Genomic DNA, 26,136 nt, shown 5'->3' on the forward strand with positions numbered 1-26,136 from the left:
AACAAACAGCTTCCTGGTAGAAGATCCCTGTGCTCTGCAGCCTGGTTTTGCTCTTCCTAGGAGGATTTAGTCATCAATGAACAGGATCAGAACTGACCAGGGTAGATGTGGCTACTTACTGCATAAACGGAGGCTGTTAGACCACCCTTATTGTGATTGTTCTCCCGTGGTTCAGACGATTACTCATATTGCGAACGACTGCCCAAGGCGCCAATTTCACGGTGGTGGCCTACAGGACATCCACAAGGTGATGGATGAGGCCTTGGACAGTAGACTGGACATTGACCTGTAACTGTTCTGTATTCCTTTTGCCATAAGAATAAATAAATAAATGGAAAACAACTTTAATAGTCAACAATAACCGATTCGGAGAATTATTAGCATTAAACGTGGAATTTTCCAAGGTGATTCCTTGTCACCATTACTCTTCACCATTTCATTGATACATTTGTTTATGATTTTGAAGAAAACAAAACTTGGATATACAATTCCTAACTATATTATTATTATTATTATTATCAACAGACCTCCATAGTCAAGAGATCATCGCAGTTTTCTTCCTTTCACCTTTAAACGGAAAATTAAAACAAAATTGATTGATTTTAAATTACAAAAATAGAGAAACACTTCTCTATTTTTGTAATTTTTGAAACACTTAGAAAAAATGATCTCTACAAAACACAACAGACTTTTCTCTAGCAAGATGAGATTAATGCGCTGCCCATTCCGCCAATAAGCTATTGATTTAAAATTTATCCCCCTCCCTCCAGAGAAACTACTACCATTGTTATAAAATTTATTTATTCTTTTCCCTCCATAGAAACCGCTATCTGATTTTATTTGAAACTATTACCTATTGTATATTGGACAGATATGAAAGCTCACTATTCATTTGATAACAGAGGGCAGCAGAACCTTGCTTTTAACTGCTAGAAAAAATAAACAATATTAAATGTGTTTGCTGGAGTGGGAGGTTATTCTGGTGTTAATGCATTTAGTATTTATTTTATTATTGATAAGTTGAATAGCACATAAATCCAAAAATTTATCTCTGGCAATTAAGCCATTGGAATGAATCCACTTGTTCAGAAAGATAAAAAAGAGAGTAAATCAGATGTGGATATTACACAGCTTCTACCCGAACTGGAACAAGTAAGTTTAATTATCGGTAATTTATTGTAATAAGGTTATCATTAAATATACTGGAAATAGTACACATTTCCTCTTTGAGCCTAGCAGTTATGTATGCATCGTAAGAATATTGGCACCTTAGATTCATAATTAATATTGAGTGCGTTTGTTTAATATGGCACTGTCCATGATAAAATACCGTCATAAACAGCTTATATATAGATATGATATAACGTATGAAGTAAACATAAAATTGAAAGATTAATTTTTTTTCTATATATAAAATATAGAAAAAAAATTAATTAGTCCCACTGACCTCCCTACCTTTCAGTGTTTGTACGGAATTGGTATACTCAGAGAGACAGAGTCGGTTTAAATCAGTAGTTTTTCAAGAGCCTTCCCCCCCCACCCTTTCTTTTTTTTGTAAAATAAATACTTGCGCCCCCTACACTTTCATAACAACAATATTGCTCTATAGTTTATTCAGCATGTATTTTATTCTAGTAAAACTAAGATTTTTTTAAAATACATTCATACACATTTATACTTCAACTTAAACAGCATGCTGAGATATTTATTTTAGTAAGATTAGTAGTTTTACATTTCTAATTTGGTATATTCATAAGTATTTCAAGTGATTTTAATGCTAGGTTATATTGAAATATGCAGATAGAATATTGAGTGCATCTGGGAGTATTGCACAAAAACGAACAATAATATTGACCATTACTTTGAGCCCCCCTCCAAGGGAGCCCACATTGGTGTTCGGTTTGAAAACCACTGGTTTAATGGTTTAGCTCATAAGATTGCCTGATTGATTACAGATGAGAGAATCAGTTATTTTGTACCCTACCAGATCTGTTTCTAGTAGCAAGACTTATACGTTGGTTAGACATAACTGGTAATTAGTTTACGGAATTAACAACGCATATAAAGTATATTAATTAAAGGTAACTTTAATGAATAACTTCTATATTTCGGCAATGTCACATTGCCATCTTCAGGAACATAAAGATATGGTATGTGCACTCAGGAACTAACACAAAGCAAATGAGGAAGAAAGCAAGAAACTAATATTGTTCCTAAAGTCCTAACGGTGCCCTCTTGTGGGCTAAGTTATTCATTAAAGTTAGAAGTTATTCATTAAAGTTACCTTTAATTAATATACTTTATATGCGTTGTTAATTCCGTAAACTAATTACCAGTTACCAGATCTGTCTGGTCTCATGTTTGTATGGCTCCTGTAATCATTTTGGCCATGATTTATCATAAAAATGTTCTCTGAACAAAGATTTTAGCATGTGCAAGTATAAAATGTTGGACACTTCTGTGGAGATGAATAAGTTATATGTGGCAGTAGTACATCATTATAAAAGCACAGCATGGCAATGAACAGTCTCACTTCAAGATTACTTTCTCTCAATTCACTTTTCTTTCATCATCACCACATTTGCAGTATGGGATACTCTGCCAACAATTACTCCAAGATCATTGTCTTTTCTTCATATAATACAGCTCTGAATTTTGCAAATTAGAATAAAGAGTACAATTTACTTTCATCAATACTGTGAATTTAATTTGCATTCAGTTGGAGAGTATAGTTGATATATTGAAAGAAGAGATTATTGAGAAGAGCTAGCAATCAAAATAGAGTAGACCAACCATATAGGAGAGTTTATTTAAGCAGCATTGTGCATTTTAAGTTAATTTTTATGTGGTTCTCACTCATATGAGGGTTTTGTAAACCTATAGTACATGCATTCTATTAGTGAGATAAGGATTTTTTCTATTTTTTAATTATATAATTTTTTTTCTCTCTCTGTATTATTATTTTTCATGTAATCTGGGTACCTTAAAGATAATTGTTTGGGCATTTGACATATGGTATTGATGTTTAGATAAGCTTATATTTGTTGCATAGTTATAATGCATGAATTTTATTGATTAATAGTGGCATCACATATGTTGAAATTGTAGATTAGTAAAGTAAAATAAAAGTAGTGAATATTGTGTTACTCAGGAGCTTTCTAATCAAATCAACAGTTAAATCAATACAAAAATTAATAGTTGAGCATTGGCAAAGTGTGAATGATTACATTTCAGCAAACAAGTGTGTAGCTATTTGAAATATTGAAATCATATTATTATTATTAATGGATATCTCCAGGGAGTCAGGTACTCATCGAGGGAGGAAACATACTACACACACCAGCTATCATACTTATTCCTGAATTCATTCATACTGCTTGCACTCACAACATCCAATGGCAATCCATTCCAGTCACATACCACCCTATGAAAGAAAAATCTAGTTCTCACCCCTCCTCTGCAGCATTCATTCTCAGCTTCCAAGGATGCCCTCTTGGCCTTTCTCCCACCCTCCATAAAATAAAAAGTACCATCAAGTGAAATTCTGTATAACCTATTAAGAAGTTTGTAAGTCTCAATCATATCATCCCTCTTCCTTCTGTTTGCTAGTATCTGAAGATTACAAATTCTCAATCTGTCTTCAAAATCAGCCATTCTACAATCCTGTTATCATTTTTGACACTCTCCTTTGCACTCGCTCCACTCTATCAGAATCACATCTCAGCATTACAATTATTCTATGGGTTATATTTAAAATTTTTGCTATATGATCCTTGAACTTCAACTTCCTATCTGCTAAAACTCCAAGATTCCTAGCCTCATCAGTTTCTTTGAACATAATCCCATCAGTATAATACAACATTGGATTTTTAATCACACCAAAGTACATTTATTAACATTGAAATCGCATCCATTTTCCCATGCCCACAATTCCAGCCTATTTAAATCATTCTGCAAGTATTGCATATCAGCAGCACTCCTGATTACAGTTATTTTCATCATCAGCAAATAGCTGTATGTCACATCAAATCCTTCCCAATTTCATTAATGTATAGATTGAATAACAGTCGACCAAGGATTGATCTTTGAGGCACGCCACTTGTTACTTGAATCTTGCAGATTCACAACCCCCATATACCACTTTTTGATATCTGTCGGTCAGCCATCCTCCTATCCATGCGAAAAGTTTATAATCTTGCCCCATATTCTTCAATTTATGCATCAGTATTCCATGCTGTATTCTGTCAAAAGCCTTAGCAAAATCCAAAAGTATCATGGTGTATCCATTTCCCTTGTCTAACTCAGTGGTAGCATTATTATAGAATGTGAGAAAGTTGCTAAAACATGACCTTCCCTTAATGAACCCATGCTGTTCGTTGTAAAGTAGAGATTCTCTGTCAACCCATTTCTGAATAGCCCTAACCTAACTAACATTATATAGCCTGGTCAAAGGGATAGCCAGTTCAGCTGAACACTCTTTTAGCACACGTGCTGATATCCCATTAGTCCCTATTGCTGAATTCTTATTCAGTTTGTGCAACACTTCTAGTACTTCCTCCTCATCCACATGAGTTTCCTCATACATTGAAGAGGTAGCAGTGAATTCAATGTTGCATATACCAAGTTGATAGCTTTTAGCAAAATGGCTGCTCATTAGTTGAACAATCACCTCTGCATCAGTCACTCACATACCATCTGCAGAGTTATTCTTTCGAATTCATTGTATCTTTTATGTGGAGCATTACGATAGAGTTCTTTTGAGTTGTCCTTAACTTTCATGGTGTATTGAAAGAAAGCCAATTTCTTTCAATACTTGGACTTCACTTTTTGCATAACACTTGCGACTCTTTTGGCTTGCTCCTTATAATTAGCGTAACTGACATCATTCTTACACGATATTCCTTCCACATCATCTTATGAATCTCTTGCTTAATTAGATTACATATCCATTTCACTCTTACTCTATTTATTCTTCATACTCTAGGGACATATTCTGATATCGCATCATTTAAGTGTTTTTTAAACACTTCTCATTTACTATCAATATCCTTCCCATCCAGTAACTGATACCATGACACAGAACCCAGCATACTTCTCAAGTGGTCATAATTTCCTACTTTGTAGTTCAGTATGTAACCTTTCTGAATAGAACATTCATAAACTTAGCCATTTCCCAAATGAGTACTGCATGATCACGGTCACCAACTGGAAGCAGAATATTGAAAGTTTATTTTTCACTTGGTTAGAATATAATAAATTTAGTTTAATCCTTTATCCAAGTGTGAGCAAAGTTTGCGCCTGATTTGCAGAGAGAAATACCTCTGTAATTCTCACATTCAGTTTTATTTCCCTTTATATATTTACAAATCAGGTGTATATTTTGATTTTTTTTCTTTTAAAAAAGAAGCTGGAATTTCAAAATGATGCTTTCATTTTATTATGTAAACTCCATGTAGTCATGAGATTCATTGCAGAATAAACAGTGAAGATGACTGTCTGATATTCTGTTTCTCATTTTAGATTGTTTAAGTAAGCTGATTCTATGTCTCACACAAAATCAGTGTCACAGTGTTGAAAGTTTCAGGTGCACAGGGTTAATATTTTAGTATAGGTGAGAAAATGAAGTTACTCCCAAGAGGTTTTCAATGCAAAAATTGTTTTTTTCTTTGATCTTTAATAAAGAAAACTTTTCACTACTGAAAGATACATGCTATTGCTTATCATTTAAATCAGAAGGGGTTTCACTAAAAACCAAAATAGATTTAAGGAGTGCAAATTCCTTTCCACATGCAAGAAAAGTTTCAGCACATTGCTGCTATGATATATCAGAGATGTCAAAGTGATATACCAATCCAACAGTCTTGTCAGATCCTTCCTGGATTCCCCACCCTCGGTACAAAAAACCCTGGAATGTGCAAGATTAGATGTGGTGTACAGCCATTCTTTACATTAATCAGACTAGCTGAGCTGACAAAATTATGACACACATACTTTGATTTTGGCTGTCCACCAGGAGATATGTCCATGTAGGGTGACAATAATAGGAACTCCATAAAATACCTAAATTAATATATTATTATTATGTGACACCTCCATTGATTATCAGGGAAGGCATTCCATTCTTTACAGCCCATCATCTATGCACAACACCACATACCACTAGTTACACAGAGTATCATCTACTGTCCACTATCTGTATTTTATGAAAAAAAAAAAAATTGTTTTTAAACTGTATTTAATAAAAACTGTATTTTATCTGTATAAATAAATTGGCCATTGTACAAAATCTGCCCACAATCTTTTTGAGTAGGTGGGTCGAGAACTAAAAATGAAAGTCTGTCAATGTATTTCTTGAGTAGTTTTGGTTGTATTCATTAGGGAAATTAGTATGGAGACAGCTGTTCTGAAGAACAGAGGTAGGCAGAATGAAGGAAGAGTTTGTTGAATAAAATTGGAGCTGATCTGTGTGTGGATGTTGATCAGTGGCTGCATGTGTTTCTTACATGATTAGATGAAAGAGGAGAATGGTGGTGGTATAGCCAGTTCGGTGGAGTGACACATATGGAAATACCTATAAAAAAAAGACATAATGAAGAAATGAAACGTCTGTTAACCTACTGTTAGTAAATCGCGGTGTCACAGTTATTTCTTTCTATACGTTTGGGGTCTGTGACACCCCAACTTACTAACAGCAGGTTAAAAGCATTTAGAGGAAGTCATGAAGAAACAAATCATCTAAGTGGATTGCATCTCTTCTGGATGCACTCAAGTATTCTTTAAGGCAGATTTTGGAATTATAAAGTGTTAAGTGTGCCAGAGAAAATCAGTGCTTTGAACGGAAAAGAATACTTTTTTTTTTTTTATAGGCTGCGGGAGACTATAGGTGTATTTGTGGCAAGAATGACTAGATGTGAACGTCAATCTAAGAAGAGTAGGCTAATCATTACTGGTGATTGGAATATTATGAAAGGTAAAGAAGGGGAGTGAACTAAAACTTTTTTTCTTCTCAAGACAAGAAATAGGATAAGATTGTATTTTGAAAATTACTGATTGTCTTCATCCTATGTGAAAAATAGTGAAGAAATTGGTGTAGAGTAGTGGTATAGAAGATATTAAAGCTTGAATAATTTGAACACTACAATTTCTCAAAATAAAGAAGAGAAATGGAACATATATCAACATCACAAAAGTGCAAAGATCATTTGAGGTTAGCAATAGGTCATTGATGTATACTGCTTGGAAAGGAGTCAGTGGACATCCCCATGGACAAGGTGCATCGTGCTGTGTGACAAGTCACTTGTTTGTAGCCAGTATAAATCGGAGGAATATGATTCTCCCAAGTCAATACAACTGTGTGGTGAAATATGATAGAATGCTATGTTGCATGCTTATGTTTGGCATATTGTTGCCAAATTGCACCATCCAGGTCAACAATCAGTGATACCATACTGAGATGGAAGCACAGAGAGACAACTGCAACATGCTGTGGACAACCCACCATAGTCACCGAACATGACTGTAGGATGCTATGAAGGATAAAAATCGCCATTCATTGGCCAACATATTGAATACAGAGTTCTGGGCATTGACTGGAACATGAATCTGCATGAAAACATTCAGTACCAAAGCTCACAACATGGGTTTCCATGAAAGGACTGCAATGTGCAAGATCCTCATTACCCAAACCAACATGCAGTGTCATGTTCAGTGGTGCAAAGAGCATGTACAGTGGGATGTGGAAGCTCAGAAAACTGTGTTATGTAGTGATGAATCATGCTACACTCTCTACCAAGCAGATAGATGGGTGTGGCAGATGCTTGGTGAACGTCTTACCAGAGTGTATAACCCCAACTATGAGATTTGGAGGTGGCAATGTCATGGTATGGTCCTGCCATTCCTGGTTTGGCCTCGGACCTCTGTTTGTGGTGTCATGTACATTAAACTCAGAGAATTATCTGAACATTCTGGACAATGCAATACCTCTTACTTTAGGACTTTTCTATGGAATTGACCACTGTCTCTTTCAGTAACACATTGCACATAACACATAAGGCTGCTGCTGTAATTACATGGTTTGTGGACATGAATGTCACCACACTTCACTGGCCTCCACAGAGCCCTGATCTCAACCCTATTGATCAGGTGTCGGATGAACTGGAGTGTCGAGTGAGATCAAGGGCTGTTTGTCCCATAACAGTCCATAATCTCATTACATGCCCTGTGGGATTGCTACAGTCATCACAGTGAAAGGAAGTCCTGCATCTTATTAAGATTTGTGTCATGGCTGCTTGTTTCTCACACTGTGGTGTCTGTTGACTTCTTTCCATCAATGTATAGTAGAATGAATATGATAGAAAGCACAAATCCCTGGTGCACCAGCACCGATAAAGAAACCTGAAACTTCCCAATACACAAAGTGAATGACCAGAGAGGAAGCTGTGATAGTCAACCTACAAAAGTTGGGAATGGTGGAATGAGACCATAAGGGAGTAGCTAGGTAAGAAGGCTGTAATGCAAGACTCAATTAAAATGCCTTGAAATATCAGGAACAACCAGATTAGTTTCCTTAAACTTTCCCATGCCATATGTTCAGTGTTTAGTTAGGAGATCTGCTGTGGAATAAGAATGGCATGATCCATATAAGTAATCACTAATTAATTGGCAGGTCTTCATGTGGTGAAGAAGTTGGCTTAATTACCTTCTCCATTAATTTTGGGAGTAGTTATTTCTCTTCTAATTCAATGTGTGTTTGTAAGAGTCGCTGCATTGTGGAATTTTGCACAGTAAAGCAACAGGGCATATAGAAAAAAATAAGGCAGAACACTCAAAATCTGTACAATCTTGTAAGTAATGCACTAAAAACAATAACGAGTAATATAAAAATACTACCAGAGTTCTAAACATCTTAATTTCCTAATAAATAAATACTACAGTATGGCACATGCAGGACTGTACCCACACTTTTCCTTAGGTGTGGGAGTGCTCCAGGGCCCCTCCCTTATGGTTTGGAGCCCTTAAATTGACTAATTTTTCAGGGACCCCAGCTAGAGCCTCATGTGCCTGTGCATAAGTGCATCCCTGGACACATGAAACATACAGTACACAAACTTGGGAAAACAGTAATTCACATTTTTAAGGCACAGCACAGGTATGCTAGGGCAAGAGAGAGGGGTGTGTGTTTTGTGTATTCCTGCAAGGATCACTGCTACTTTCATGTGTTGCTCTCTAGTACAAAGCATATTCACTTAATAAAAAAAAAATTGCGTATGATTTTGCATAATTTCATGTTTTGGTGGTTCTATTTTGTCATATGAAGCAGTTTGTACATTAGACACATGCTATAACAGATGACTATTGAAGTGAGGGCAGTAGGATGATAGCTTGATGGCTAACTTTTGTTTCCTTTTTTAAATGGACAGGCTGGATAAAGGCTTGCTTCCATGCCATTGGATAGGTGTGGCAGATGATTGGTAGCTCATATAGGTGATTCAGAATGGAAGTAAAGTCTAGAGAAAGTTTTAGTGTAGTTGAAGGAATACCATCTGGACCAGGAAACTTATTAGTGTCTGGACTTGGGATTTTTTCTGAAGTCTTTCTGGTGAAAGATTAGAGAGAATGTGACCATTTCATGGTATAGAGGGAGGAGATTTGCCTTCATCATCTGTAATAATTGGAAGAAAAGACAGATGCCAGAAGATCTGCCTTGTCTTTAGTTAATGTTACCATGATGTCATCAATTGGGTTGGGGGGGGGTATAAGGAAGCACAAAAGTTGCACCCCCAACAGTATTATGATCATATAAATGAAGGCAACAGAGTGAGGCAACAATCTTGAACCAGAGAGAATCATAAAGGAGATTCAAGGTTTAGTAACCTTTTGGCATGGAATGTTGGACTTCACAGAAGCACATTTTGCACTTAGAGAAGGTATCATGCATGATGTAAATAGGATAGCTGCACTGATGCAAGTAGTGGTGCATGTCTTCAATGTTTGTATGTACTGTTACTATATGATTGAAAATTTTATTAAAGATATCAATTTTGTACTTGGATAAAAAAGATATTTACTTGTTAGGTAATTAAGTATTTGCCTTTGGGAAATTTTCTTCTCATTGTGCTTTCTTCTATCAAAGGTTAGCCACCATCTTGGCATTCTTGTGTTAATCTGAGCAGTTGTACGCTGCTCTTTCCTGTCCACATCTTGATGTTGTCAAACCAAGATATTATTTTTCTTCCTTTAGCTCCTTTGCCATCAAAATAATTTGTAGAAGTTGGTATTTGCTGTGTCTCATAATGTGGCCAAAATATGATGTTTTTCGTTTCTTGATTGTTTGTATGAGATATTTGGCTTTGCCAATGGATTTTAAGACATCTTCATTGGTATTTTTTTCTGTCCATGATATCTTTAGCATTCTTCTATATTACCACATCTCAAAGGCTCCAATTATCTTGATGGTTGTCACCTTCAGTGTCCATGTTTCAACTCCATAGAGCAGAATGGACCAGATGTAACATTTCAGCATTTGGCATCTGACTTCTATGTTTAGATCTTTATTGCAGAATAGTGTTCTCATTTTCATGAAGGACTGCCATACAACTTCAATGCTTATCTTTATATCTATTTCAGGATCCCACCTTTCATTAAGCTAGCAACCAAGATATTTATACCTTGACACTTGATCGATATTTTTCCCATTGAGTGTGTTTCATCAATGAGTTGGATGTTTGCTGATGACCATGTATTTCATCTTGTTGATGTTTATATTTTTTGCCACTCTTTGGCTTTCTATGTATACTCTTTCAATGAGTTTTTGGAGATCCATGATGCTATCTGAAATTAGCATGATGTCATCTGCATATTGTAGGTTGTTACAATCTTTTCATTTATTGTGATTCCCTCTGGACATCCTTCTAATGCCTTTTTAAAGATTACCTCTGAGTATAATGATGAACAAGAGTGGTGAGAGCAATCATCCTTGTCTCACTCCTCTTCTAATGTTAATATCACTGGTGGTAATGTTGTCTAATTGAATGGTAGCTAGATTCCAATACACATCTGCATATTGTAGGTTGTTACAATCTTTTCATTTATTGTGATTCCCTCTGGACATTCTTCTAATGCCTTTTTAAAGATTACCTCTGAGTATAATGATGAACAAGAGTGGTGAGAGCACGCATCCTTGTCTCACTCCTCTTCTGATGTTAATATCACTGGTGGTAATGTTGTCTAATTGAATGGTAACTAGATTCCAATACAGATTTCTTATTAGTCTTATGTCTTTTTCATCTAGCCCTATTTGTTGGACTTCTATTAAGTTAATGTGTCTGACTTTGTTGAACGCTTTTTCAAATTCCATGAAACACGTAAAGACAGATTCTGTTTTTCTATGCATTTTTGTATCAATATTTTGGCACAGAAAAGGGCTTCAGAGTTTCTTCACTTATTCTATAGATGCGATTCTGAATTACTTTCGAAAATATTTTTAATGTTTGGCTCATTAGACTAATAGTTGGAAGTCACCACAGGAATTCACTTTGGGTTTCTTTGGGATAGTGATAAACATAGATTTGAGCCAATCTGGTGGAAATTTGCCACTTTCATATATTTCATTGAACAGTTTTTTCAAGAAGTTTGATGTTATCTGGTTCTATTAATTTTAAAAATTCTGTTTGCACACCATCTGGTCCACTGGTTTTTCTTGTTTTACTTGATCTTATAGCATTCTCTATTTCACGTTTCAGAATTTTTGGTCCTTGTTTGTTATATTTTATATTTATAGGTTTCTGTCTATTATCATTAAAGAGTTCTGTTACATACTTTATCCAGATCTGTGCTTTGTTCTCTTCTTCTAGAAGTAATTTTCCACTTTCGTCTCTTAGAGACACTGTTTGCTTTTTATTGAGTTTTCTGGAAATATCGTTGGTTTTCTTATATAGATTGAAATGGTCATGTTTCTTCTGCAGCAGTTCAATCTCTGTACATAAATTTTTCATCCAATTTTCCTTTGCTGCTTTATTTTTTTCTTGATGTTATGTGTTTCTGTATATTTGGCTAGGTCTTTATTTTTGATACATTCTTTGTGTATCAGTAAGAGAAAGAATCTCATTTGTCATCCATTCCTGTTGTTTTACATTATTCACATAACCTACTTCTTCAATACTTCTTGTTACGATGGCATTCTTTAAGCTGTTCCAAAGAGATTCCACTCTTTCATTTTTTTTCTATGTTAATAGAAGAAAATGAAAGAGTGGTATGAAGTATCTTCAGGACTGGTGCAACTTGTGGCAAAGGTGGACTGAATTTTCATCACTTTCCTTAGTATCCCATAATGTAAAGCACATCTCCTTGTGGACATGTATAATGCTATGCTACGAGTTGCCCCAGTCCTGAAGACACTTCAGGCGCAAACTTTGTTTGCTTACACTTGGATAAAGGATTAAACTAATATATAATTTATAGTCTAACCAAGTGTGTGTGTGGGGGGGGACCTCCAACATCTTTCTCTAATCCACAGTAATTTAATAATAAGGTGTGACACCTTTTGGCAACTGGTATATGGAAATATGAGTTCTACATTGCTTCAACCTTGGTATCACCTTTGGGTCTGGCTCCTACTGGAGAGACCTCAATAAAGGTTGAAACCGATCTGAGTGATCCTTCCCATAATGCATAGCATTATACATGTCTGCAAGGAAATGTGCTTTATATTATGGGATACTAAGGAAAGTGATGAGAACTTAGTCCACCTTTGCCACGCAAACTTTGTTTCTTACACTTGGATAAAGGATTAAACGAAATATATAATTTACATTGTCATATTATCTTGTTGACACTTTCCAGATCCTGGCCATCTTGTCTTGCAAATTCCCAAAATCCAGATGCGCAGTCTCTTCATTTCTCTTGTGGCATTTCTTAATTTGCCAGCTGCATATAAAGTTCTGACAATAGAAGTTGCTATTTTAAAAGTGGACACCATTTTGAGCCTGGAGATTCTTTTCATCTTTGTCCCATTTAAGGGATGTCTGGCACTGGGGACCAAGTGCAAGAGTTCGCTCGCCATGGTGGTTGTTCTGGAGATAAGGTAGAGCAGTAGTTTCTCCATTTGCTTTCTGCTCTGCAGTATTACAGATATACAAAATATAATCATATTGCTATCTGCAAATCTCTGATCACAAGTTTTTCCTTCTTCATTTGGCTTCAACCTTGTGTCAGTACTGACAATGCCGCTTCACACTGTCAGGGGCAGTGGCTCCAGCAGTTGCTTATTTAATGGCAGCACTACTCGCAATGTCACCGAATTGTCATTGGACTTTATGAGGTTTTAAGTGAGACAGAGTTGCCACTTCTGCTCTCCCCCCCCCCACATCCTGATAGCTCAGCCACTGTTGGTCCATGGCTGCTTATGTTCCCAGATCTGCCACCTGGGGATGCACTCGGTAGTAGTCAGCTCTGCCACAGGAAATAATAAAATAAATTTTTATTCTAAATTTGATATGAAAAATGCATGTACATTGTTATCCAGAAAACTGCTTTTATATAGATATATGATGTTTGATAAGATTTATGATTTTGAATTTTATATACAGTATTTAATTTTAGCTTTTGGCCCAAGATCCTTTTAATGCTGAAGATTTTGTTGAAATACTAGCATGGAGAATAATTGGAGCTCCTGGTGATGCAGAAAACTTTCATCCAGATATATTGCATGATGCTTTTGATCAAGTTATTAATCATCTTGAAGTTCTCTATGAATCTCAGAAACAAATATGTAAAAGTGCAGAGGTGATTTGTACTGCAAATGAAGAGCAGTATTGGCAAAAAATTAAGGAACTTATTGAAAAGAATGAGGTAAGATCTTAATTGTAGAGATTATTTGTGGTCATGGGGTTGCTGTAAAAAAAAAACTTTTTTTTTTCACTGTTTAGTTAAGTACAAAATACAGAGTATAATCTATTGATATAATCAGTCAAGTCTAGTTGGAGATGCCAAAAAATTATATTCTTGGTTTCATCCAGTTATATGGAAATATGACTTCTGCATTACTTATCTTGGTATCACTTCTGGGTCTGGCTCACACTGATGAGACCTCAATAAAGGTCTCAAAACACTGGTCTGGGTAGTGGCCCTTCCCATGATGCACATTATACATGTCCGTAAGGATATAGGCATTGCATTATAGGATACTAAGGCAATTGATGTGAAGTCATCAGCCTCTGTGTACAAGTAGCCCAGTTGTGAAGTTACTTCACACACAAACTTTGTTTACTTACACTTGGATAAAGGATGAAACTAAGAATATAATTTGTCAGCATCTTTAATTTATAGTATAACCAAGTGAAAAAACTTTCAACAAAAGTCTGGTTGGATCTAAAGCTTTGTATCAATGATGCATATCTAAGTCTTAACAGTTATACAACCAAAATACTGTAAATGCACTTGAATGTATGTACTGTTCATTACACTAAGATAGCTGATACTTTTACAGTAAAAATCTGATGTCTCCTTAACAGATTTTACCTGTAAATTATACTCAGCTCTAGAGATTATGCAGAAAATTAAGTGAACATGACAGATTTTGGCTATATATTTATGAAATAATAACCTGTAACGTAACGTTATTATTCAAATAAAATTTTGTGTTTTTGATAAGTTGTGTAAAATGAATAAAAGTCAGCCTGAATGGTTTCAATGACATTAGTGATGATATAAAGGGAAAATGAAGAATCAAGTAGGTATATAAGAATAAAACAAATTTCAGATTGTTATCATTACTTTACCAGGTTATAAAAATTATTAATTATAATTAACATTGAATTAAAAAGTATCCAAACTTTTGGATAAAAGGGTAACTTGGTCTAAAAGTTGTATTCTGCAAACCAAAATTCTAGTTAGATTTTAAAATGATGTTGAATTAAATCACTAATTTTGCTTGATTTGTAAAGGAAAATTCATGATGATGCCATCCAGCATAGAGCAAAGTATTTGTTGACTTTTATTTACAAGAAACGTTGCCATTAAACAAAAATTTACTTGTACAATGTAGTTATCATTTGTTAACATGAGATTCCTCAAATTTTACGACAATATTATGGGAATGGATATGACACTGGTTAAATGTATAAGAGGATGGCTGCTGGACAAATATCAAAAATTGGTATATGGGGGGGGGGGAAGAATTGAGGTGAAAGCAAGTGACTAGTGATATGCTACAAGGTTCAGTGCTGGGACCATTGCTGTTTAATTTGTATATAAACGATATAGAAAATAACCTGAAAGAACTATTCAGTTGTTTGCTGATGATGCAAAATTAGGTAGAGTAATAATTAATCAAGGTTATGTGGAGAGCTTGCATGAAGATTTAAATAGGCTGTCAGTATAGGCAAAAGTTAATGGATGTCAGTTTAATGTTGAGAAATGTAAAGTTACACACTTTGGGATAAATAGATTACACACTGTATATCACATTGATGGCACTGTACTCCAGGAAATAGATGAAACTAGAGATTTAGAGTTGGTGATAAACACAGGTCAAGTTTAGAGGACATATAGCTAAGGTTGCTAAATTAGCCCCTAAGATTACTTGACTATTGAAGAACACATTAACAAGTAGAGATAAGGAAGTTATAATTCCTCTTCATAAAGCCTTAATACATCCACATAGGGATTACTGTGCTCAAGTCTGGTCCCCCTGGGTGGTTTCTTGAGAATGAGGAAGCAGTGGAGAGGAATGTTCCCTATGAGGAGGTGTGTGGATTGCCAAAGTTGGTTGATAGGAGAAAAAGAGGGATATGATAAAAACATTTAAGTTGCTTAAAGAATTTTTTAGGATAGATGCAATGGGGAAATGTTTCAGCACATGGCTGAGACCAGAACAAGGGGTCATCCCTGTAAGTTGAATAAAGGTGTGGTTAGTAGGGGTGTGAGGACTAGATTTTTTGCTTGGAGAGTGGTGAATGAGTGGAATGGGTTGTCAGAGTCAGTTGTGAGTGCTTTACATGTTAATAGGTTCAAGGAAAGGTATGATAATTTGTATGGATAGATTGGGTCTCCCGCTATAAGTCTTCGGACTACATGGAGGTGCCCATATAATATTAATAATTATTATTTAAAAAATTTTTTTATTGCGTGAAGCTTGATTATATGAGAGAAAAAAGCTTTTATTCTTGGAATTACAGAAATTGCCTTTCTAGTGAGAAGAATTAGAATTTCCATATTTTTCGATGTATAAGATGAACCTTACTTTTTCGAACCCAAAATTAAGAAATCAATATTTTAAACATCCCCACCATGTAATCATACACTCAGTGGGAGGAGGTAGAAACTGTCTCTCTGAAGCTTTATTTCCATGTTCTTTAAAGTAATTGATGACTTTTAACTAGAATTTTGAAGAATATGATAATCATCATCATCAAATTCCTGACATGTACCCTCAAGGGGTGTACAAGATATGATAGTACTACATGAAAAATTTACATCATTACTAACTTCTTATCTACAATTTTCCTCCAAATCAGTCTGTTACTTGTCAAGACTCCAATATTATCATTATCAGATCTTATATTTCTATTGTCTACCATATCAATCCACCTATATCTTGTTCTTCCTCTGGGCCATTTTCCTGCCAACCTGGCAGAGAACTTGTTTTGCTAATCTTTCCTCGCCCATTCTGCTTAAGTGACCATACCACCTGAGATTAGCTCTGCTAACGCATTCCTGGATGCCGGCAATGTCAAGTTCTTTCCTAATATCCTCGTTTTTAATATGATATTGCCATTGATGCCATCTGTTCACGCCTCTAATCTTTCTCAGGATTCTCATGTCTGCAGTCTCTAGTCTTTGGTAAAGTGTTTTACTTCTGATCCAGCTCTCAGATCCATAAGTTAAAACTGGTTTGAACACTGTCTTGTATACAGCTAATTTAGTGTTCTGACTAATTTCTCTCTTATTCCATATGAATTTATTCAGTTGACTTCCTACCATACCAACTTTGTTAATTCTGTTGTCTATTTCCATATTTAATTTACCATCTAAAGTAAAAATCGTGCCTAAGTAGCTGAAATGTTTTACTTGTTCCACAAGTTCCCCGTTCACAACGCAGTTGACATTTTCAATGATTTTGCCTATTTTCATTGTCTTTGTCTTTTTAATGCTGACTTTCATACCATATCTATTACAACAGTTATTCAGTTTAGTCAGGAATTCTTGCAAATTTGTAGCGGATTTATTTAGAAGTATATTGTCCACATAAAGCAAAGAGCTGACATTAACATCTCCAATTCTGATATCATGTTTAATACCACTTTCCTTCATAATGTGAATCATATAGATAATGAATAACAGAGGGGATAATGTACATCCTTGTCTCACACCAGATTTAACATTAAACCATCTTCCTGTACTTCCTTCAATTCTAACTTCCGACTTACAACTCAAATACAGACTAAGTATTGCTTGATATAATGTCCCATTGACACCATATACCTATAGCATATTGAATTGCTTCTCTCTTGGCACCTTGTCATATGCCTTTTCCAGATCGACAAAACTTAAATACAGATCTTTGTTATATTCCCATGCTTTCTCAACTATTTGTCGTAAAGTGAAGATCTGATCTTTACAGCCTCTATTTGGCCTGAATCCAGCTTGTTCTTCACCAAGCTTTTCTTCCACAATTCTTCACAACCGTTTCTCAAGTATACTGGCATAAATCTTGCCTGGAACACTCAGTAGGGAAATATCTCTGTAATTCTCACATGCAGTTTTATTTCCCTTTTTACATATGGGTACTATGAGAGCTCTACTCCAATCATCGGGAATTCGTCCCTCTGTCCAGGCTTTCTGAACTATGCAGTGCAGCCACTGTAAGACTTTTATACCACCATACTTCAGCATTTCTGGTCGAATATCATCTACTCCTGCTGCCTTTCCACATTTCAAGCCTTTGATGGCTTTTTCTACTTCCAGTATGGATATGTATTCCAGACTGTATGTCTGTTGAGTGTTTCTTACCACTGTGCTATCACTGCTTGTTTCATTTAGCAATTTTTCGAAGTAATTACTCCACACTTCAAGGATATCTTTTTCTTCTGTTTTCATGTCACCTTTATCATCTTTAACTCCTTTTACAGCACTCTTTCCTCCATTTCTAAGCTTCTTCAACAACCTCCAGAATATCTTACCACCTTCTTCATATTTATTTTCTATGTTCTTGCCAAAGTCCTCCCATGACTTTTGTTTAGCTAGTTTTACACAGTCTTTAGCTTTCTTACATTTGTCTCTGTATTCTTGAAGAGCACAAGCTGACTTATTTGCCAGTAACTTTTGATATGCTTTCTTCTTTTCTTTCACTGCCTCTTTAACTTCCCATGTCTACCATGGAGTTCTGATTTTTCTATCCTTGCAGACAACCTCATCACTTGCCTCTCTGGCTGAATCAATGTTTTCTTCAGAGTTTGCCACTATATCTCAAATTTTGATTCCTGTTCTCAAACTCTTCAATTTTTTCTTCAATAATCTTTGTGTATTTTAGTCTACAGTTCACATCTGAGAGCGGCTCAACTTTTATTCGCCTTAAAACTTTCTTACATGTTATTCTTTTCAATATGAAATTCAATTTTATCCTGCTCAAGACTAAATAGCGATCGCTTCCAATTTCAAATCCTCTGTACACTCTGGTGTCCTGCACCAGGGAGAAAACATCACTATCAACAATAACATTGTCAATGAGACTTTTCTTATTCCTTGCCTCTTCTCTCCATTCGAATTTGTTCACATTTTTATGTTGGAACATGGTGTTAGTAATAACCAGTCCATGTCCTGAGCTGAAATCCAACAGGTATTTGCCATTATTATTAGCTTTGCTCTTTTCTCCAAATTTTCCCAAAATATTTTTGTATGTCTGACAATCATTTCCTACTCTGCTATTTAGATCCCCAACAAGGACCAACTTTTCCTTTGTCATTGTGTCAGTTGCTTTTTCTAAAGCATCAAAAAATTCCTCCACTTCTACTTTAGCAGAACCCACTGTGGGACCATAGGTACAAATAAGTCTCATTGTCCAATTCCCCATTCTGATATTTGCCCACATCGCTCTACTTGATACTGCCTGCTATTCAAGAAGATTAGCCTCGTATTTTGTATTGAATACTATGGCTACTCCTTTTCCTTAATTGTCATTTCCTGAATATAGCAGATCTCACCAGTTTGTCTTTTTTGTTTCAGTCACCCCTATTATGTCGATCTGGTACTTATCTAAACAAATCTGAAACCACACCCCAACTCAACATCACCACTCTGTGGTGATGTTTAGTTGGGGTGTGGTTTCAGATTTGTTCCCGTAGCTGACTTTTCGCTGTTCGCCCTGGTTTCCTGGCGAAAACAATGGGGGCCTTGTTTAACCGGCAACGCCTCAGCCAGCATGAAATTTTGTCATGTTGTACCAGCATTTTCTATATTGGTTTTAAGCCAATAAGGATACAATTTGGTCGGCTAAATCCCAAATTGCCAGCCCATCCTCATTCGTTCAGTATCCAGGTAGATACCCAACAATGTGCACCACTAGAAGGTGAGGATTGGGCATTAGGTCAGAAGCTCTGGACGGTTCTCTGCATTCCTTTAAAGGCTATGTGGAGGTCTCCTCTCAGTTATATAGCTTTGACCTTATGCATCCCAGAATATGACAATAATTTTTTTATTTTTGGATATTTTTATGGGCTAGTTGCTCAAAATATTGTTAATGCATTAACTTACCCCTACCAATGAGTTGCAAACATATGGAAGCTTTCAGAGTTCTGTTTTGTTTATTCAGACTCAGCTGTTAATGTCATCAATTGACAGAGTTAACAAAGGCTAGTGATTGGAGGAAGCCTGTTCGTGGAGACAAGGTGCCGGCAGTTTCACCACGGCAACTGCAGATCTGTCAATTGGTTACCCGTCCTGTGTATAAGACGACTTCAATTTTTGGTCTAAAAATTTTAGGAGAAAAGTATCGTCTTATACACAGGAAAAATATGGTAATTGTTCATGAATTTTGACAGGATTCTCAAATTTACTACTTGAATATTGAATCAAAAAATGTTCATAGCATGTAAACATTTTTTTTTTTTAAACCAATACTTTGTATTTTTGGAAATATGATTGATACTGCTTATAAAGAGAAGGAAAAGGCATAGTCTTTATGGAACGTGATGAGAGGAAGGAAAGAAGACTTCACAGTAAGATATATCCTGAGAATTTAAAGAAAGTTAAATATCACATAGAAAAATTGCCCATGATAAAATCACATTATTCCAGAAAAGATGCAAAACATTTTGTACCTTGATCCCAGATGAAGGATAACAAAAATGTACAGTTTGTATAAAGAAGATTGTTTGAATGATATCTCCAAACCAATTAGGAGATACTGTACAAAAGTATCTCCTAATTGGCATAATTAAAATTGCCCATAGTGTTTTCTCTTCTGTAGGTTATCTATCCATCTATAACTTATTTTTGAAACCAAAAAAGACCAAATGCCAGCTATGTATCCAGTGTAGGCTACAATCATGTTAATGAGAAACAGTTGTTAGAAGATGATTATATTCTACTTTTCATTGACGATGTTGATAAGAGAAAGCAGTTGATAAGAGAAAGGTGTCAAACAGAAAAAACATTCATGTGCTGTGCATTTCATTTGCAATCATTCTTACAGATACTTGAATAGAACTTGCATCACTATAATAGTGATGAGAGTTTCTTTGCATTATAGTTCAAAAATCGGCATGATCTTACTGTTTATGAGCACTGTGAAACCCAGTGACACACTTTAGTATGGTTGGATAGAATTGAATGGAAAGTGAAGAAGTTCGATAATAAGTTCTTGCTTATTTAAATACATACTGCAGTTGGAAATGTAACACTCCCATTCACAATTACATTCTCTGATGAAATGATCAGATCTAAAACTCTCGGTCTTTGCATGCCCTCCTTAAAATGCTGCCTAAGATAGTTGTGTTTCAATAATTGAGAAATTTAATTTCCTTATTTCCAAATGCTGTCTCTTCATTCCCATCTATACTACCATAATTAAAATTACCCATAATAATCACCCTTCCCCTCTTCTTTATATGGATATAATTACCCAGATATTATCAGTAGCACTCTCCTTCCCTTCTTGTCCTTTCTATCCTTGCAAAAAACACTGACCCTTCTATTTCTATTTCCATCAGGATAACATCTTCATTCAACCATGTTTCACTTTTAGACATATGAACTCATTCAATGAAACAAATTCATCTCTTATTTCTGATACTCCTTGCATTTGTAAATAAACACAGCAATTTACTTTTAGGTTTATAACCAGTCCTACTCAAACCACTTGTAGGTTGTGATTTCCCCACACACCTGCTCTTTCCAATCACCTTTAATACCACATATCCCATGTATCTGCTTAATCTCAACTATGCCAATCATATCCTGATCCATTCCATTCCTATGCTGATCATCCTCATACTTTTATTGCTAATTAATGGTCTCTATTTCACAGACCCACTTCAATCCCTCTCTCTCTCTCATAGATGTTCAGTTTAAAGCCTTGTGCCTCTTCTACAAATACTTTCATGGACAGTGCAATGCTGAATTGGTCACTGTTATTTCTCCAATGCTGAATAGTTCTTGATATGATGTTTAGGGCCTCCCTTGATGAGTCTAAAGATTCCTTGTAGTTGCTCGTAATAATGACTCTCTCTTGCTCGTTTCCTCCGCTTATCCACAGCACAAATTCATTCTCCCTCCTGGATAGCAGACCTTATGGACTCTGATTAACCAATTCCTTTAACAATGGATTTTCCACACACTACTATTCTTGAGTCATTTGTCACCTGCTTTGCTCTTTTTTTTTTTCTTTTATTCTATTGTTTTACACTCTTTCATTTGTTTCCACTAAATGTCTAATATCATTTTGCATATCATTTGCATTTCATTCTTTATTTTGAACTACTCTTTCTTCAAATCTTTCATTCTTTCAATTTCACTCTGTCACTCCCATAGTTTCTCTATCTTTCTGCCACACCTTTCTTCTGTTTTATCATTCTTAATTTCTTTCACTTCGATATCCCTTACTTTTGTTTCTTCATTCTTGTGTTCTTTTACTCTGTCAGTCTCACTGACTTTTATTCCATTGAAGCTTATGTTTCTTTCATTTATGCTAACTTTTCATTCTTTCAGTCTCTTTTGCATTCACTGATAACTGGTCTAACAAATATATGCAAAATATTGCACTTTCTACAAATCCATATCTTCTCATCTCCTGTTCAATCTCACCACAAAGACAACTTTCACATTTCACCATGTGTACATATTTCATGCACGATATCAAACCATTTTTGAATGTTAATTCATATTTTGATGTTGAATGATTACATGACCATCAGTTGAGTTTTATTTGGGTGCAATTCTCATGCTTTGAATTTTATGTAAGCATTAAAATATATATATTGTTTTGTTATACTGTTGTGGTAGTTTACCATGGATGTTTAACTTTCCTTTTTCTTTTCTCCAGTCATCTTTAAAAACATTCCATGAATTAGATGAGAGAATTGATTATGTTGCTACAAAAGTTGTTCATCTAGGTGATCAGTTAGAGAGTGTTAACACTCCTAGAGCTCGAGCTGTAGAGGCACAAAAGTTAATGAATCACTTTGCAAACTTCTTAAATCCAGAACCATCAGATTCTGTTTGGATTCTTTTGGATCCAAATCAGGTAAGCAAGTTTGATTTTTATTTAATACTTCAATTAGGGATATTTTCTTTTGACTAAAAAACGTAAATTGAGTTATTATGAAAATGTACTTAATTTTATTGCTTAATTTTTGAGGATCTAGTTTTTTTTTTTTTTTTTAGATGATAATTTGGACATTTTACATGCCATGAAAATTTCAGATCCTACCACATGCAGATATTCAGGGAGTGTTCTGCATAAATCTGGTAATAAAAGGTGGGATGTGCTGTCTGTTTTGCATCATACTTGATGTCAAGATGCCACGTTCAGCCGAACTGACACTTCCGACGTGGGATGGTAGTTCGGTGTCATATCAGTGGTCTTTCTGTCCATGACATTGCAACCTATCTCAATATACCAAAATCCACGGTTGCTTACGTCATTCATAGATGGAAAGTTGATGGTGTTACCACAGCAGGAAAATTTCCTGGGAGGCCACCAACACTCACTGACTGGGATCAGTGAGCTCTGTCTTTGGAATGTTTGAGCATCTTACATGTCATCAGTGGTGGACCTCACAGTCAACCTGGAAAATGTTGCAGGGATGTCAGCACTGGAACTATCCACAGAGCATTGTATGCATTAGGTTACCATGGCAGAGCTGCTGCAAACAAGCTACACATCCCCCCCCCCCCCCAAACAATGTTTGGATTGGTGTCTTTCACATCATTCCTCGGTCCTAGATGACTGGGAAAAGGTTCTGTAGAGCAACAAATCATGCTTCCAAATTATATAAGCAAAGTGGATATTAGATCCAGCATTATTTCAAAGCCGAATATAAAAACTCTGAAAGTTTTGCGAGTTCATCAGAGAGCTTATGGAAATACATTCCTTGGCATTCATGAGTTTCCTTAGTGTGGACTACTTAAAAGACATAGGCACCAACCAAGTGTTTTTTAAAAGAAAATTAATTTATATAAATACATTTAGCTTATAAATATAATTTTTGTAGATACAGCATTCAGCATTGATCAATTATTTTTTAAAAAAGTTTCTTTTATTTATAAAAACCAACCAACCAGCAAACTTTTTCTATAAATAAATTTTACCAATCTGCACACAGTAACCCATATGCATCCTGCTCAAAGCCATGTACTATGATATTGTTACCTTTGCTTCTGCATATCAAGGTACTCCTCATCAATGCCACTTCCTCACAACTTGAGCAGTGTAATCACCCCCCCCCCCCCACAAACTTCAGGTCCCTTTCTACCCTACTTCTGGATTTCTCATTTCTCCACCAATTGTATACTTTACATTCCCTCCTTGATTGCAAAATTTTAAAACCTTATACTTTACCACTCTAATCTGATAGCTTCACTCATTTTCCCACTCATGCCATCCATTCAGATCCTCCTGTAAGGTTACCCATCATTGTCATCCCTCACTTTACATATCTGTAAACAGCTGCATATTTTCAGTTAAATGTATCTCAATATAATTAACATATATGTTTAAACAATATCAGACTCAAAAGCAGTCCCTGTGTTACCTATCCAACTCTTTAATCTAGAATATAACTCCATCTTTTTAAATTTAGTTCGGTTTATCTTTTTTCAATCTCTCAAAGGGCTTTGCAAAATCTAAATATACCATATATGCATATCCACTTTATCTGATGTATTTATCATCCTTAGATTGTATGTGTAAGTTAAGTAGTCAAACACAACCTCCCTTTAAACAAATCCTAGCTGACCATCACAGAGAGCACTTTTGTTATAAACACAGTTCTGTATCCTAGTTCTCACCATAATACTTTACCCACAATCCAATTCAGTCCAGCACAAATTGGCCTATAATTTGTACTCTCAGCCTTATCACTACTTTTGTGAAGTGGACCAATTTTTTTTTTTTTTTGGATTTGCCTTGTTTCCCGATTCTTGTTAAACATATACACCAAATCTGCTATTAACTACCTGGAACATATCTTATTGACATTAAATTGGCTTAATTCCTTGTATGCCTCCTGCTTGGCAATATCCATCCATCCTCTTGCATTCCTTTACATTTGATGTCAGTTATAAGGATGAAATACCTTGATAAATTACTCATTAAATACCTCAACTATATCCTCTCTTCAACAGTTAGAAATCTACTATTTTCATCTATTATTATCTTACCATATTCATCCTCGTTCTATTTGCCACATGTTGAATGAAAATTGTTCTTAGGATTCTCCTTGGTCCCATTGGCTAATTTCTACTTATGCTCAATTTTTCCTAGCCTTGCTGAGTCACTTCCCTGGTCTGCTCCTTGTATTCCTTATTCAACTGATTACCATTAGTCATCTTGTGCTAATTCCACAATATCTTCTTGACTACATGCTTAATCCCATTATTCATCCATTTTATACCTATCTTATTTAACCTTTTGACTTTTGGAATGCATTCAGACATTGCTGCTCTTCAGTAGTTTTCTATCTTCTCTTATACATATAAAAACCTATGGCATGGGCACACACACACCTTTGGTTGGTGGGCAGCTATTAGTCATGATCTACTAGCCAATGACTGGAGTGAGTTTTGAGAGAAGGGTCACCATTTAATCAAATCCCCCCCCTCTTCTGGACAGTATCTTGTAGCTTGTGATTTGGAAGCACTGCAAGGTTTATTGAATGAATAAGAATGGAGTGTACTGTTGTTAGCAAAACTGTGGATAGAAATTGGGATGATAGGTCATTTCTGAATGGAAGAAAAAGCATGGGCACAAGTATAGAACTCTGAAATACTCTAAATTGGATCAATCAAGAAGTTATCCACTATGATATGCAGTGAACAACCAGAGAGGAAATTGGCAGCTGCTAAGAGTGAATATTAATTTCTGACTGAGGTGAATGCAAATGAACAATAGTTGGATGGCTGACTTTTATCTCATAAAAGATTATATCCTTTCTGACAGAATTCTTCATGTGGCTATTCACCACCAAGAGAACAAGAACGTGGTGAAAGGAATGCAAGATTCGAAGAACAAGTCGATCAGAATGAAAAATGAAATGTATGCATAATGAGAGTAGATATTTAGTGGATACAAACAAAAATGTAGGGGGGGGGGAACAAAAAAAAAGCAAATTTTATGTTTATTCAGTACAAGCTACAAATTACACTAAAAATGTGACCAACATCATAAAGCTCCACAACATAATTTAATCTCAACTATCATACATCAACTGAAATGCAAACAACATCACCAATTATTATACAAAATGCAGATTATCTAGCATATGTTTTCTTGATCTGTGCCCAGCAGTCTTCCATTTATATTTAGTTTTTTGAAAAGTGTATTTTAAAAGTACTTAGTAGCAAATGTTTGTGTAGTAAGTGTTTAAACACAAGTAATGTTAGATAATAAAAAATACTTTTCATCTCTCATATACAAAAATG

General features: G+C 35.4%; 1 protein-coding gene across 1 annotated transcript in view; it reads left to right on the plus strand.

The window, feature by feature from the left end:
• The first annotated feature begins 801 nt into the window (after positions 1–801).
• Sec10 (Exocyst complex component Sec10) overlaps positions 802–26,136 on the plus strand; it is a 225,602-nt gene continuing 200,267 nt past the window's right edge. Inside the window, exons 1-3 of the mRNA XM_090400320.1 lie at positions 802–1,152; positions 13,600–13,848; positions 22,538–22,738. Coding sequence (XP_090256446.1) covers positions 1,072–1,152; positions 13,600–13,848; positions 22,538–22,738 — 531 coding nt within the window. The 5' untranslated portion in view covers positions 802–1,071. The remainder of the gene's footprint in view (positions 1,153–13,599; positions 13,849–22,537; positions 22,739–26,136) is intronic.

This window comes from Typopeltis vanoorti, chromosome 11, assembly GCF_054136105.1.
Source record: "Typopeltis vanoorti isolate ZY-2024b chromosome 11, IOZ_Tvanoo_1.0, whole genome shotgun sequence".
NCBI classification, from domain to species: Eukaryota; Metazoa; Arthropoda; class Arachnida; order Uropygi; family Thelyphonidae; genus Typopeltis; species Typopeltis vanoorti.